General features: G+C 37.2%; 1 protein-coding gene across 1 annotated transcript in view; it reads left to right on the top strand.

Moving 5' to 3' along the window:
- Positions 1–1,411: 1,411 nt before the first annotated feature.
- Positions 1,412–17,892, top strand: part of LOC138357758 (integrin alpha-IIb-like) — a 148,422-nt gene continuing 131,941 nt past the window's right edge. Inside the window, exons 1-4 of the mRNA XM_069314765.1 lie at positions 1,412–1,510; positions 7,156–7,279; positions 7,552–7,592; positions 15,623–15,674. Of these exons, the coding sequence (XP_069170866.1) occupies positions 1,457–1,510; positions 7,156–7,279; positions 7,552–7,592; positions 15,623–15,674 (271 nt within the window). The 5' untranslated portion in view covers positions 1,412–1,456. The remainder of the gene's footprint in view (positions 1,511–7,155; positions 7,280–7,551; positions 7,593–15,622; positions 15,675–17,892) is intronic.

The following is a 17,892-nucleotide window of genomic DNA, read 5'->3' as shown; positions in this document are numbered from 1 at the left end:
CGATCTTCTCCATCACCATGCATGGTATGCAAGTCAAGGACACTGGCCTGTAGTTCAGTGCCTCTTGCCTGTCGCCCTTTTTGTATATTGGGACCACATTCGCCGTCTTCCATATTTCTGGTAGGTCTCCCGTCTTCAGTGACCTACTGTACACTATGGAGAGTGGCAAGCAAAGTGCCTCTGCACACTCTTTCAGTACCCATGGTGAGATCCCATCTGGATCAACAGCCTTTCTAACATCCAGATCCAGCAGGTGTCTCTTGACCTCCTCTCTCGTAATTTCGAACCCTTCCAAGGCCGTCTGGTTTACCTCCCTTTCTCCTATCACAGTGACCTCACCTTGTTCTATTGTGAAGACCTCCTGGAACCTCTTGTTAAGTTCTTCACACACCTCTTTGTCATTCTCTGTATACCTGTCCTCACCTGTTCTAAGTTTCATTACCTGTTCTTTCACTGTTGTTTTCCTCCTGATGTGACTATGGAGTAGCTTTGGTTCAGTCGTGGCTTTGTTTGCTATATCATTTTCATAATTTTTCTCTACTTCTCTTCTCACCTTAACATACTCATTCCTGGTTCTCTGGTATCACTCTATGCTTTCTGGTGTTCTGTTATTCCGAAGTTCCTCCACGCCTTTTTGTTCAGTCCCTTTGCTTCCATACATGCCCTATTATACCATGGATTCTTCTTTTGCTTCTCGGATTTTTCCCTTTGGGCCGGGATGAACCTGTTTACTGCTTCCTGACACTTTTGGGTGACTTAGTCCATCATATCTTGTACAGACGTAGCTCTGAGGTTTGTGTCCCTAGGTATTTTCCTTAGGAAACGTCTCATTTCCTCATAGTTCCCCTTTCGGTATGCCAGCCTTTTGTTTCCTAGTTATTTTTTGGGGGATATAATTCCTAGCTCTAGCAGGTACTCAAAGTTCAATGCACTGTGGTCACTCATTCCCAAGGGTGCTTCCATCTTAACTTCCCTTATATCCCACTCATTTAGGATAAATATCAGATTGAGCATGGCTGGTTCGTCTTCTCCTCTCATTCTTGTTGGTTCCTTGATGTGCTGGCTTAGAAAGTGTCTTGTTGCCACGTCCAGCAGCTTAGCTCTCCATGTTTCAGGTCCTCCATGCGGATCTCCGTTCTCCCAGTCTATCTTCCTGTGGTTGAAGTCTCTCATGATTAGTAGTCTAGATCCATTCCTGCTGGCAACAGAAGCTGCTCTCTCTATTATGTTAATGGTGGCCATGTTGTTTCTATCATATTCCTGTCTGGGTTTTCTGTCATTTGGTGGTGGATTATATATGACTACGACTATAATTTTTTGTCCTCCAGTTGTTCATCTATCACTAACTACCAGCCTGCCAAAGCTAACAACACCACGACAAACCATCTATAATCCTTACCACCCCCTTCCAGACGTCAAGAGAGACCTCACACGTCACGGGAATGGTAGCTACAGCATGGGCTTCGGCTCCACAGTGCTTGCTGGGTCCTCCACAGCCTCGCCACTCCTGGTAGGTGTAATTATTCAATCTCAATTCTCTCCATACATGCGTTAAGATCTGTTGATTCGTGATTTTAATAACTGTGGAAGTACTTTTTAAGAAATATTACGCTATGTGGTAAAGTGTAATATATTTGTTTTGAGTAATTTACGGTTTCTGAGTCTCCCAAGTATGACTAATGTGTTTACGAGAATGTCGGTGTTTACAAAACAATAACACATGTTTGCAATATTGTACTGATTGTCAGCTACAAAATATTTAGTGTGCAGGTGGGTCATGTATATTAACTGTATACCAAACATATGATATATCTTAGTATATATGCAGATAGGTGTTCGAAAACATCTATGTGTATATATGGGAAGATATTTGACGTCAAGAGCAGGTCCCTCCCTTATTTCTCCTCTCTAATTATTAATCCATTTGCTGATTCACGCCCAAAACTACCAAAATATAGCACTAATTATCCAAATAATTGTATACATAATAATTTAGCACAGGGGCGGAGAGGGAGAGAGTCAGTTTAGTGCACGTGAAGAACTGGTCAGATTTGGCATCAAGGGTCTCCAAATACGAGGCTCCGAGGACCTTTATACATCGTTCAAACAGTAATTTTAGCAAAGGGATCATGGTAAAATAATGATGTCATTGTGAAATTCGTTTAGTAGCAAAGAATGTGAGGCGGGAGATACCTCTACACCGGAAGCCAATTAAGACACAAGCAAAGCCGTCACGTCTGAATTCTGAATTTACCTGAAGGCTACTAGTGGCCTCGATGAGGACAAGGAAGCCGGGGGGTTGTCAAAGGTCCCCCCATTTACCCTGATGATCTTTTCCAGCTGTATTTTAAAACCCAGCAGAGTTTTGTCGTTTACGGCATCGGCGGGTAGGCGGTTCCACGGGTTTACAACTCGATGGGTGAAAAAGCATCTCCTGTTTTATGTCCTACATTGTGGCTTGTTGAGCTTGAACCCGTTCCTCCTTGTTTGTGTTATATCTGACCTTCTGAAGAAATTGTCCTGATCGATATCCTCCAAACTGTTCAGTATTTTAAAGGTTTCGATGAGATCCGCCCTGTCATGCCTGGTCAGCAGTGTTGGTAGCCCTGTGGCCCTCAACCGTTCCTGATACGGGATATGACTAAGCTCTGGGATGATTTTTGTTGCCCGGTGTTGCACCTTCTCCAGAGCAGCTGTCTTTCTGAAGATAAGGTCTCCATGCCTGCATGCAATAATCCAGGTGGGGCGCACCAGAGACTTATACAACTGAACGACTACTTTCTTTTCCTTGAAGGTAACGGCACGCTGGATTATTCCCAGGGTTTGGTTAACTTTTTTACTGGCGCTTCCACTTGTTGTACAACTTTTAGTGAATGATGACTTCTAACTCCAAGGTCCTTTTCTTCATCCATCTGTTGCAAGGTAGTGCTGTCAATTTGGTAGTTGTGACGTGGATTGTTGTGCCCCACATGCAAGGTCTTGCATTTATCGACATTAAAAAGCATTTGCCATTCATCTGACCATTTGTGGAGTTCATGCAGATCTCTTTGTAAGGTCTCAATATCACTTTCACTTCCCACTTTACCACAGATCTTAATGCCATCTGCAAATTTGATGATGTGATTTGTAATATTCTCATCTATGTCATTGATGTATATGTGACAAAAAGGGTTGGCCCCAAAATGGACCCCTGTGGCACCCCACTTAGCACATTTCCCCAGTCAGATTCATTCCCATTTAGCACGACCCTTTGTTTTCTATGTTTTAACCATTGTTTTATCCATTCCGGTATTCTCCCATTTATTCCATGTGCCTGTAATTTCCTTGCCAGTCTCTCATATTGAACCTTGTGAAAAGCTTTAGCAAAGTCCATGTAAGCTACATCTACCGGAAGTCCTTTGTCTGAATAGATTGTTACCGTTTCCAGAAATGTGAGCAGGTTTGTAAGGCAGGATCTATTTTTAACAAACCCATGTTGCATTGATTTTACAAGATTGATATCTGTGAGATGTTGTATGATTCCCTCCCTGAGGATTCTCTCCATGAGCTTGCCGATGTGTGATGTCAAGCTGATCAGGCGGTAGTTTTCTGCCTTTTTTGAGATTAGGGGTAACATTTGCATATTTCCAATCCAAGTGAAACTATCCCTTGGTCCAGGGATTTTCTGAATAGGAGTTTCAGTGGTATTCATAGTGCATCTATCAGTTCCTTTATGACTTTGGATTGAAATCCATCCACACTTGGGGTTTTTGAGTCTTTTTAGAGTCTAGAGTTTGTTTCTATTCTTACACGGATATTTACACCGAAAAATGTTCCCCGCTACTCGATGCGTATACATTGAGTATACATTAGTCTTGGACTATAATGAGGACTAATGTACATATTGTTGTGGGTTGATCAATAAGCTAATGTGATTTATGTGAATGACGGAGAATGTGTGTTTGTTTGTCCAAGGATGGAGGGAAGATGCTTTGGGCTAGACTCACTCAACTTTTCTGGATGACACATAGGTGGTGAGGGCTATCAAAGGCTGGTTGGAGTAGGACCCATTGCCTCCCTCTAAGAATAACATCGTGGCTGAAGAGTTGATATTCAACCCACAGTTGAAAGTGAAGAGACAACGACGTTTCGGTCCGTTCTGGACCATTATCGAATTATACGAATTGATAAATGTTCAGGACAGACCGAAACTTCGTCATTTATTCATTTTTTGTTGTGGCTTGGATATCAGGATTCTGTTGAAGACAGTGCAACCTGTTCTCTTGAATAGCACATCATATTTTGACTTATAAATCAATTAAACTGACAATGTCAAGCAAAGTTAACATTGTCGCGTTCTATTTGTTGGTCCTCAGTTAGGATAAGTTCAGGGAATTTAGTACATCAGTTTAGTGACGGTGGGAACGATCGAGAGGGCAGGCTACAGAGGGACTTTTATGAAATCCGAAAATGTGGTTTTGCTTTCCATATAGTTTTTCAAACATTTTCAACTTCATAATATCTCTTCACTCCTACAACGAGCCCGTCCTCACAGCAAATCTATTACCATGATGAACCACACCCCTCATTCAAACCGCCTGGATAGTTATCTAGATATTTGTGATGATCTGAAAGCATATTACAGATCCAGTAATAGTCTACATGTAGACTGGCAGATGAACCCTTGTCATAAAGAGAGATTATTCTCGTTATAACTTTTTGTATTATAAATTGTTGGTTTAAAATATAAAAAATATATATTGAAAATGTTTTCTTTGAAGAATTTGGTTTTCTGTAAATGGAATTCTCGTGCATACTGAAATAGTTTTCGAATTCTATATTTCACATTATCATTAGTAATACATGGTATTAACGTAACCAAACACAATGAAGCTTAAAGTAACCTAACCTTAACTTAAAGTAACCTTAACCTAACCTGGAATGAGCAGCTGCTCGATTGCTGTGCTGCTTTACGTTTGGTAGGAGCGAGGCAGAGTTTGGTATAGCTAATCCAGAGGAAGCCGCTGAACCTCGTGGTCCTGGGAAGAGAGTGGTTATCTGTGGGCTTCACCGGCAGATATGGGACACCTAGGAGAGTCTACGACTGTTGACGTGAAGTGTGTAACATCGGAATTGGTGTTCGGGTGTAGTGAAGCTGTCAAGTAACATGATCGAGTGTAGTGAAGCTGGCTAGTAACATGATCAAGTGTAGTGAAGCCGTGTAGTAACTTGATCAGGTGTGGTGAAGCTGTAAAGTAACATGATCAAGTGTGGTGAGGCCGTAAAGTAACATGATCGAGTGTAGTGAAGTTATAAAGTAACATTATTGAGTGTAGTGAGGCGGTAAATAACATGATCGAGTGTAGTGAGGCCTAAAGTAACATGATCGAGTGTAGTGAGGCCTAAAGTAACATGATCGAGTGTAGTGAGGCCTAAAGTAACATGATCGAGTGTAGTAAGGCCGTAAAGTAACATGATCGAGTGTAATGATGCTGTGAAGTAACATGATCAAGTGTAACGAGGCCGTAAAGTAACATGATCGAGTGTAATGAAACTGTAAAGTAACATGATCAAGTGTAATGAGATCTTGAAGTGGCAATAAGAACCCTCGTACAGCTTCTCTTATCATTAAAAACACCATATCCACCTCTGACAAACAGAAGTGTACCATTGGAGTATATGAATATAAAAGTAATTCTGTAGACTCTACGCTCGGCAGTGTATGTTATATTGGATGCGGTACTAACACTCCGAGTACTCCGAGTAGGCATCTCGCACTCCACTTATTGGAGGGAGAAATAAAGCAACAACGCATCCAACCCGTCCTCTTAAAAATAACGTCGCTTTTCGCTCGTATGCGCGCTATGGCCAAATTTGGACGTAATTTGAAATGAAATCGGCTCATAAAAGTGACGTACTGTCCCGTTTTCTGTTTGAGTCGTCCGGCTTACTCAGAAAGGTTAGGAGAAGAAACTTTCAATTAACGTTTTTTTATAACGTTTTGAAACTTTATGAGAATTTCCTGCCCACCTAACCTACCAGAGGACCATTAACTTACTGTTGTTGAAAAAATCCCAAATTTATTTTTATTTTGTTTTTATTTTCAAATTACGTCCACTTTAGGCCATACTGGTAAGTACTAATAATAATGCAGTGTGTCTGGGGACAGGCAGCCAGAGTGTATTCATATACGTTAGGCTCCCCAAGGTCAAATTACTGATCCCGCCCAGGATGCAACCCCTCAACAAGCTGACTGACTCCTGAGTACCTACTAACTGCTAGGTGAACAAAGGCATTAGGTGATAGGAAATGTCCCAACAATTTCTGTCCCGCCCAGGATTCGAACCCGGAATTCTCCATTGTGGGTCGAGAACGAACCCGACAGTACTACCGAGACCCTAAACATATGTATGTTCTTGCATGTAATTTCAGTGTACTTGTGTTGTGTGTACCATGTCTATATTCCTGACGCCACGTTGCTGACGAAACGTTGAACTAAAACAGGAAAACTAAATGATGTAGTGTTTCTTCACCCTCTAGACTGTAAGTCTAGATTCCAGAGGGTGAAAAAGCGCTATATATATACATATACATATATATATATACATATATATATATATATATATATATATATATATATATATATATATATATATATACATATACATACATATATATATACATACATACATACATACATACATACATACATACATACATACATACATACATACATACATACATATGTATGTATTTATATATATGAATGGGGAAGGGGAGGGAATTATCAGGGGAAAGCGCCAAGCCATTACGACTATGTAGCTCTTGGATTGGGTCAGGATAAGGATTTGGGGTGGGACGGGCGGGGAAGGAATGGCGCCCAACCTCTTGGACGGTCGGGGATTGAACGTCGACCTGCATGAAGCGAGACCGTCGCTCTACCGTCCAGCCCAAGTAGATCACTTATAGGGACCTTCTACCATTCTAGAATCTAGATGGTAAAATGTATCTACATGGAATAAAAATAATCATACAAAAATGCAAATGAATTTATTGTGTTGAGTTCAATTCCACTTACACACACATATACACATATATGTATATATAAATAACATCCAGACGATGTATGTATATACAGACGTATCAAATCAGGTACTTTATGCCCGTGGTTTACAGATGTGCGCACCGCGGGCGTCCTACTTTTTCAGGAGAGGGACCCATCACTCCGTCATCCCCGAGGGCCAGTGTCTGCTCCTGCCTGCGGGCGCCCACTCGCCCTTGAGGCTGCGACCCAACACAAGTGAGCCTCGACATGCGTCTTTTCTCTCTAGTACTCAGTATTTATATCACTGTTGATGTTTTGTGTTGCTCAATTGAATGTTATGCGATGGCGTACTCCCTCTGGGTCGCCGTTCTGGAGTCTGGTTTTGATTTAATAGGGGATGTAAATTGGTGATGTATTAGGTGATGTAAATTGATGTAAATTAAAAATTCATGTAAATTGGAGAGGGAGGAAGAGAGTGAGGGAAATCTTTAACTTTCATGTCACTAATACAACAACTATTTTTTCAGCCGATGTCCGATACTGTGGCTTCAGCGCCGCCTTTGGCAAGGTAAACAACGTCTTAACCATTAATATCTTCCATTATTATAACAATTTATGAACGGTAAGTTTTAATTATGCAATTCAGATCTTGGAAGAATACATATTGCAGCAACACAATAGGGCTGGCATGGGGGGTTTGCAATAGACGATTCACGTATCGTAGAGGCCTACCAGTATGCTGTGAATTACTCTGGATATTGGGGCATGGGAAAGCGGTTATCTTAGATATTCTACAAAATTACCATCAGCCGATGAAGTTATCTGTGTAAGTGATTGTGAAGTTGGTGGTGCAAATGTGGTTTAGTGGACACTGGATAGGTAAAGCTGGCTATTATTAGTGAAGTACATTGAATAGCTTATGAGTAAAATATCTATGGTAGATACAAATAAATTTTTTTATTGTTGCCGCCGGAGGCGGCTAATTTATTGTGCACCCCATACCCATCCTGTGAGCGGTAGTGCAAAAAGCATTACAGAGGGCACAAAAGGTCTTCATCAGACCTTTTTTTCACTGGAAACTATTTTTTGGAAATAAGGAAAATCACTCGGCCTATTAGACAAATCAGGCCTTGCCCAGTAGGCTGAGAAGTGCATTCTGGCTTCTAGGTTCGACATATGTTTATATATATGTATATATATGTATATATATATATATATATATATATATATATATATATATATATATATATATATATATATATATATATATCGTACCTAGTAGCCAGAACGCACTTCTCAGCCTACTATGCAAGGCCCGATTTGCCTAATAAGCCAAGTTTTCATGAACTAATGCTTTTTCGACTACCTAACCTACCTAACCTAACCTAACCTAACATTTTCGGCTACCTAACCTAACCTAACCTAACCTATAAAGATAGGTTAGGTTAGGTTAGGTAGGGTTGGTTAGGTTCGGTCGTATGTCTACGTTAATTTTAACTCCAATAAAACAAATTGACCTCATACATAATGAAATGGGTAGCTTTATCATTTCATAAGAAAAAAATTAGAGAAATTATATTAATTCAGGAAAACTTGGCTTATTAGGCAAATCTGGCCTTGCATAGTAGGCTGAGAAGTGCGTTCTGGCTACTAGGTACGACATATATATATATATATATATATATATATATATATATATATATATATATATATATATATTTATGATCGATGTTCCCTTCGGGAATCTTAATTTTAAGATGAATAGGAAAACCAGGGATATACTGAACATCTTGTATCAGAATCTTTACTTTAAAAAACATAACGTTTCGAATACTTCTCGTATTCATCATCAGATCTAAAAGAAAAAACAGAAATCACAGTCAAATAGCTGGTAAACAAAGAACTCATACTGAATATAATTGCCTATCAAAGAAAGGAAAAAGCTTAAAAAACAAAACACTTAAGCGCACTTAAAGTGATCAATACAAATAAAACTTATTAACTGTCACATATATTAAAACTAATTTAAAATCCATTAAACTACAAGATGAAATTTATAACTACTAAAACAAACCATTCTATTAAACTTACGTGAAGTGATCAGAAGTGAAACTTGATACCTAACACATGGATACTAAACACTATAACAAATATTTATATAATGTCTACAAATCTACAAAAAATGTATGTAAAATACAAACAGAATAAACGACAATTATAAAGTACTAACCAAAATCTTATAAAAAACTCAAATATTAAATAAAATTAAATACCAAAAAATGTATTATATATCCTACATAGAAGATTATATTAATGTACAATGTTAAGACTTGAAATAAGTAAGAAAGGGCAAGGACATGGTAAACTAAACAAAATTAAACTACCAAAATAAACTAAAAATCAAATTACAGGGCCTACTGTGCACTATACAGTGTACAATTGGACAGCTGAAAGGTTGCTATTTAACAGAGGCCGCAGTTCCTTTATATATAAGGATTCCATTACTCTCAAATCTGACTGGCCATTCATACAAGTGTCCAGAATTTTAAAATCAGATTCCAGCAGAGAATGATCAAACTCATAACAATGGTTTCTAATCTCCGAAAATGCTGGTTTAGACAATGGTAATCCAGTCCTAAAAGATAATCCCCGGTGCTCAAGTATCCTAATCTTAAAGTTCCGAATGGAACTCCCGACATATCCAGCATTACAGCTGGAACAATTATACATATATACGACATTTGAGCACAAGGGGATAGGCACTTTATCTTTAAATTTAAAATAAGAGCCTATGGTATTTGTGTTGACAAAAATAAATCTAAAGTCTACTTGAGGATAACACTGCTGCAACAGTCTCCTCAAACGACTCCTTACAGAAAAGCTAATACTGCCATAAAATGGTAATTTAATATATTTAAGATTCCTTTCCACTGTAGTAATCCTACACGATGGATGAAACTTCTTATTTAAGAAATTCCTTATAAAAGTATAAACCATATGCACAGGATAACCATTATTTGAAAAAAATTTCACAAGAAAATTAATTTCCTGATCAAAGTTATTCCAATTAGAACATAAAACAAAGGCCCTATTCAGTAGAGTGTTAATAGCATTTTTCTTAAAAATATCAGGAACAAAGGAATTAAAATTTAAACCTAAACCAGTAAAGGTTGGTTTCCTAAAAACATTAGTGTTGAACCCATTGAGGTTATTCACTTTTACATCAAGAAACGACAATGAATTATTAACTTCACACTCTGCAGTAAAACGTATATTACTATGTTGTGCATTAAGATACTCTCTAAATTTCTCAATATGACATTGGTCCCTAAACAACAAAAAAGTGTCATCTACATATCTTCTGTACAAGACTGGTTTAAAGGCCAAAGGACAATTATCAAGCCAATTTATTTCGTGAAAACTCAAAAAAGCATTAGCCAGTGCAGGACCTAAAGGAGACCCCATTGCTACTCCATCAATTTGTTTATAATAAATATTATTAAACATAAAGATGGAGTCTTTAAATGCTATTTCTAACAGCCGTCTGAATATTTTACTACAAAATCCAGACACTAAGTTAGTGTCAGCAAATAATTGACTTACACAGATATATCTGTGTAAGTCAATTATTATTATTATAAATAATTGACTTATCTGTGTAAGTCAATTATTTGCTGACACTAACTTAGTGTCTGGATTTTGTTGTAAAATATTCAGACGGCTGTTAGAAATAGCATTTAAAGACTCCATCTTTATGTTTAATAATATTTATTATAAACAAATTGATGGAGTAGCAATGGGGTCTCCTTTAGGTCCTGCACTGGCTAATGCTTTTTTGAGTTTTCACGAAATAAATTGGCTTGATAATTGTCCTTTGGCCTTTAAACCAGTCTTGTACAGGAGATATGTAGATGACACTTTTTTGTTGTTTAGGGACCAATGTCATATTGAGAAATTTAGAGAGTATCTTAATGCACAACATAGTAATATACGGTTTACTGCAGAGTGTGAAGTTGATAATTCATTGTCGTTTCTTGATGTAAAAGTGAATAACCTCAATGGGTTCAACACTAATGTTTTTAGGAAACCAACCTTTACTGGTTTAGGTTTAAATTTTAATTCCTTTGTTCCTGATATTTTTAAGAAAAATGCTATTAACACTCTACTGAATAGGGCCTTTGTTTTATGTTCTAATTGGAATAACTTTGATCAGGAAATTAATTTTCTTGTGAAATTTTTTTCAAATAATGGTTATCCTGTGCATATGGTTTATACTTTTATAAGGAATTTCTTAAATAAGAAGTTTCATCCATCGTGTAGGATTACTACAGTGGAAAGGAATCTTAAATATATTAAATTACCATTTTATGGCAGTATTAGCTTTTCTGTAAGGAGTCGTTTGAGGAGACTGTTGCAGCAGTGTTATCCTCAAGTAGACTTTAGATTTATTTTTGTCAACACAAATACCATAGGCTCTTATTTTAAATTTAAAGATAAAGTGCCTATCCCCTTGTGCTCAAATGTCGTATATATGTATAATTGTTCCAGCTGTAATGCTGGATATGTCGGGAGTTCCATTCGGAACTTTAAGATTAGGATACTTGAGCACCGGGGATTATCTTTTAGGACTGGATTACCATTGTCTAAACCAGCATTTTCGGAGATTAGAAACCATTGTTATGAGTTTGATCATTCTCTGCTGGAATCTGATTTTAAAATTCTGGACACTTGTATGAATGGCCAGTCAGATTTGAGAGTAATGGAATCCTTATATATAAAGGAACTGCGGCCTCTGTTAAATAGCAACCTTTCAGCTGTTCAATTGTACACTGTATAGTGCACAGTAGGCCCTGTAATTTGATTTTTAGTTTATTTTGGTAGTTTAATTTTGTTTAGTTTACCATGTCCTTGCCCTTTCTTACTTATTTCAAGTCTTAACATTGTACATTAATATAATCTTCTATGTAGGATATATAATACATTTTTTGGTATTTAATTTTATTTAATATTTGAGTTTTTTATAAGATTTTGGTTAGTACTTTATAATTGTCGTTTATTCTGTTTGTATTTTACATACATTTTTTGTAGATTTGTAGACATTATATAAATATTTGTTATAGTGTTTAGTATCTATGTGTTAGGTATCAAGTTTCACTTCTGATCACTTTACGTAAGTTTAATAGAATGGTTTGTTTTAGTAGTTATAAATTTCATCTTGTAGTTTAATGGATTTTAAATTAGTTTTAATATATGTGACAGTTAATAAGTTTTATTTGTATTGATCACTTTAAGTGCGCTTAAGTGTTTTGTTTTTTAAGCTTTTTCCTTTCTTTGATAGGCAATTATATTCAGTATGAGTTCTTTGTTTACCAGCTATTTGACTGTGATTTCTGTTTTTTCTTTTAGATCTGATGATGAATACGAGAAGTATTCGAAACGTTATGTTTTTTAAAGTAAAGATTCTGATACAAGATGTTCAGTATATCCCTGGTTTTCCTATTCATCTTAAAATATATATATATATATATATATATATATATATATATATATATATATATATATATATATATATATATATATATATAACTGAAAACTCACACCCCAGAAGTGACTCGAACCCATACTCCCAGGAGCAACACAACTGGTATGTACAGGGACGCCTTAATCCGCTTGACCATCAAGACATATATATATATTCATCAAATATATATATATATATATATATATATATATATATATATATATATATATATATATATATATATGTCGTACCTAGTAGCCAGAACGTACTTCTCAGCCTACTATGCAAGGCCCGATTTGCCTAATAAGCCAAGTTTTCATGAATTAATTGTTTTTCGACTACCTAACCTAACCTAACCTAACTTTTTTGGCTACCTAACCTAACCTAACCTATAAAGATAGGTTCGGTTAGGTTAGGTAGGGTTGGTTAGGTTCGGTCATATATCTACGTTAATTTTAACTCCAATAATAAAAAATTGACCTCATACATAATGAAATGGGTAGCTGTATCATTTAATAAGAAAAAAATTAGAGAAAATATATTAATTCATAAAAACTTGGCTTATTAGGCAAATCAGGCCTTGCATAGTAGGCTCAGAAGTGCATTCTGGCTACTAGGTACGACATATATATATATATATATATATATATATATATATATATATATATATATATATATATATAAATATATATATATATATATATATATATATATATATATATATATATATATATATATATATATATATATAGAGCCCTAATATATATATATATATATATATATATATATATAGAGCCCTTAATGGAGCCCTGTTGCAACAGGGCTCCATTAAGGAACATATAATCTCTTCCCATAACCAAACCATCGCCAAAGAAATCCTAGTAAACAACACAGAAATCATCGATAGATACAGCGATAGCAGGCGGCTTGACGTTTGCGAGGCACTACACATCAAGAAGTCAACACCAGCAATCAACAGCCAATTATTGCACAACTATATTCTACCCACCTCAAGACTCCGCTCCAATATAGAAGCATCAAGAAATATGGACCAATAGGCTTTCTACAAACACTTCTATTCAATACCCATTGTTTCTGTTCTGTCTTGTGTTGATACTTTTAATACCCTATTAATATCCCCTCCTGTTCTGTCTTGTGTTAATGCCACATCACCCTTCCCACCTCACTCAAATGTAGATATAAAATCCGAGATACGTTCTAATCAGTTGTGTATTTGTGAAGTCTTTGAAAATGTAATAAGTTTTACGAAACGCGCCCGTGTCGCGTCAGACTAGAAATAAAAATGAATTTTGGAGAAGTGATTTTTGATTTACCTCCAACAGTGAAGCGTAATGTACGAAAGATTGAGAAAATTCGTGTTAGAATTATTAATCTTACTTTTTCGGTCATATTTAATAATATATGTCTACAGGAAAGACTGCTACCAAAATATACTAATATATATATATATATATATATATGCAGAATAACCACATATGAAAAATAGAAAATGCTTAACGCGTTTTCGGCTAATTCGCCTTCATCAGAGCAAAGTAGAATGAGGATAAGATTGCTGATCAGACCTTTATATCCGCCTGGGCAGATATATATATATATATATATATATATATATATATATATATATATATATATATATATATATATATATATATATATATTGGTAGCAGTCTTTCTTGTAAACATATGTTGTTGTATATGACCGAAAAGGTAAGATTAATAATTCTAACATAAATTTTCTCAATATTTCTTATGTTGTTCTTCACTATCGATGGTAATTGAAATATCAATGCTCCAAAATTCATTTTTATTTATTGTCTGACGCCTGAACGCGTTTCGTAATTTCTTATTACATTTTCAAAGACTTAGTTTACACATACAAATTCATCGTACTTATACTCTTTTTGGGTGAGGTGATATGGGATAAAAGTTTTGGGTGAGGTGATAAACACAAGATAGAACACGAAACAATGGGTATAAATTGGGTATGAAAACATAGGAATGGAAGTAACTGCAGAAGGCCTATTGACCTATACCACCTCTTGCTGCTTCTCCTCAACACATCAAGCAAATGTTAAATCCTGCGGTTGGTGATGCTGCACAAGATCTTCTTATGGAACTCACAAGGTCCGTCAACATGTGCCTGGCTGGTGATATACCTGAGGTCATCAGGCCTCTCTTTTTTGGTGCCTCCCTCTGTGCTCTCAAAAAGAAGGACGAAGGAATCAGGCCAATCGCTGTTGGCAACACTCTCCGACGCCTGGTTGCCAAGGCTGCTACGAGGGTTGTCAGCCAGCAAGCGGCTGAATTGCTGAAACCAATTCAGCTAGAATTTGGGATCCTCCAAGGCTGTGAAACGGCTGCTCATACAGCACGAACATACATCACCAACATTTCTGACGAAAAGGCCCTGCTCAAACTGGACTTTAAGAATGCCTTCAACATGGTCAGAAGAGATGCAGTACATTGTGCCGTACATCGCCATTTCCGGCCCCTCTATCCATAACTCTATTAGCTTTGCCGGCCGACCAGACGGAATTACACTGCGCCCTTGGAAGGGTGGCAGACAGTTGGCATGGGACTATACTTGTGTATCCACCCTGGCAACCACATACATCAACCTCTCTGCCGGCCAAGCAGGAGCCGCGGCGACACGCAGAGAAAGATACAAGTCAGCCAACTACAGGGAATTAGATCATTCGTTTCAATAGGATCTGAGACCCTAAGTTCATGGGGAGAGAGTGCAAGAAGGTTTCTTAAGGATCTTGGTTACAGCCTCAGCTATGATATAAGACTCAGCAATAATCTATTATGAGTACAATAAACAGCTTAGTATTGTTGATATTTCTATTACAGCTTTAATTAGTATTATTAATTATTTGTTATTATTAAATTATTCTTATTATTAACAAGAAGATTATTGAATTCTCTTGTTTCTATTGCTATAAAAGTAATTATCATTATTATTATTTACATTATTGTTTTAAAATTTTTAAATTACTTTGTATTTAACTAGTTTTGTATTTTTTTCATTATTAATTGAATGATTATGTCTTCAGGATGAGAGAGTGGTGTACCTCGGGTGTCCCAGCACTCTTGATCAAAACACAGGTACGTGTACCCGGCCCTTCTTTCCTTCCAACTCTTGCCCTTCACATCAGGACCTGTGAGTAGAGGAAGCTGCCGCTGGGCTGTAGAGTCATGCGGGGCATCTCTTGTTTATATTTAACCTAATTGTTACCCAACCACTTGGGGTGGATGGTAGACCGACGGTCTTGCTTCATGCAGGTCGGCGTTCAATCCCCGACCGTCCGCAAGCAACTGGGCACCATTCCTTCCCCCCCGTCCCATCCCAAATCCTTATCCTGACCCCTTTCCAGTGCTATATATTCGCAATGGCTTGGCGCTTTCCCCTGATAATTAAAAAAATAACCCAACTGTTACATATATGTGTACAAGATGGGATTCCCGGCTGTGCCTGGGGCGACCCCATCTGTCTGTTTGTCTGTCTCTGTCATTGTCTCTTTCCCTATCTCTCGATAGGTTAGTTGGAGTAGCTAAGGTTTGTATACCTGGTATTAGGCAAAAGAAGCTATGACTCGATTGTTTCTCTAATCTCGTGAACTGGCTGAGGTAGTGGAGCTGTGACTGACCTGATCAATTGCGGTCTCTCCAACAGCGTAGAGGTGAGAGACGCGGGGGAGAGAGAGTCGAGATCTCTCTCAGAGTCGAGAGAGTCAGGGATAATCATTGATAGGACCACAGACCATTACCCCTCATTTCTCCTAACCAACATTAATAAACCACCTCTAGAGACAAGGAAGATAAGCTTTAGGCTGCACAATGAAACTTCTATAGACAACTTTATTGCTGCTGCTGCTGCTAACATCAACTAGGAGGGTGAATTAGGTGACATAGTGAACATCAACCTAGCAGTGCAAACATTTCTTCAGAAAACTCTCAGCCTTTATAACTCCCACTGTCCAATGCTAACGAAACAAGTTACAAATAAAAGGTTAAACACTCCATGGCTTACAAAGGGTATACTTAAATCTATTAATAAAAAACATGACCTTGAAAAGAAGTATTGGTTAGGAGTCGTCTCCAAAGAATTTTCAAAGATTTACTCATCCATGCTGTCTAAAATAATTAGAAGAGCCAAAATAAAATACTACCAAAATAAATTTGCCCAAATTAAGAGCAACATTAAGAAAACATGGAGCACTATCTCCAAAATATTAGGATCAAAAAGGATTTTGAATAAAAAAACAATTCTCCTATCCAATGACGATGGTGTGCTTTCAGCCTCAGACACTGCTATTGAGTTCAATAGGTTCTTTTCATCCATTGTTACATCCCTTGCTCATGATATTCCATCCTCACTCACTAATATTAAAGACTACCTTACAGGTAACTATCCACAGTCTCTGTACCTAGCTCCCGCTACTTTCTCTGATGTGAATGAGGTAATACTTTCCCTTAAAACTAAGTCTAGTGCCCTTGATGAGATACCAACTCTAATTTACAAAAAAGCCTCCAGATTTCTAGCTCCTGCCATTGCATTGCTCTTCAACAAATCACTTGAACTCCAAACCTTTCCGGATATTCTAAAAAAAAGCGAGAGTAACCCCTGTCCACAAATGTGGTGATCTCACTGATGTCAACAATTACAGACCTATATCAATTCTGCCAACTTTGTCAAAAATATTTGAAAAGCTAATCTACAAGCAGATTTACTCATATCTAGCCAAACTCAATATACTTAGATCTTGCCAATATGGTTTCAGACCAATAAAAGCACTAATGATGCACCTATTAATATGATTAACTTGATACATACAGCTCTTGATAAAAATAAGTTCCCTGTTGGGTTATTTGTGGACCTGCGTAAGGCTTTTGACACTGTCACCCACCAAAACCTTCTTCTTAAATTATATCATTATTGAGTCAGAGGTCACTCCCTGCAATACCTTCAGTCTTACCTTACTGACAGGCTCCAGTATGTTTCTGTGAATAATTCCATTTCTCCCACACTACCCATAAACATTGGTGTTCCACAGGGCAGCATACTTGGCCCTCTCCTCTTTCTCATCTACATTAATGACCTTCCAAATGCCTCTCAACACCTCAAACCAATCTTATTTGCTGATGACACAACTTTCATTTTCTCCAGTCCTGACCCCCTTGCTCTAAATGTCACTGTGAATACTGAACTAAATACAGTCCATCTTTGGCTAACTGCTAACAAAGTCACCCTTAACATTGACAAAACTTTCTATATTTTGTTTGGTAATAAATCCTCAAATGAAATTAATCTAAGAATAAACAA

This window comes from Procambarus clarkii, chromosome 80 (genome assembly GCF_040958095.1).
Source record: "Procambarus clarkii isolate CNS0578487 chromosome 80, FALCON_Pclarkii_2.0, whole genome shotgun sequence".
Taxonomy (NCBI): Eukaryota; Metazoa; Arthropoda; class Malacostraca; order Decapoda; family Cambaridae; genus Procambarus; species Procambarus clarkii.
This window is presented reverse-complemented; position numbering and strand designations above follow the sequence as displayed.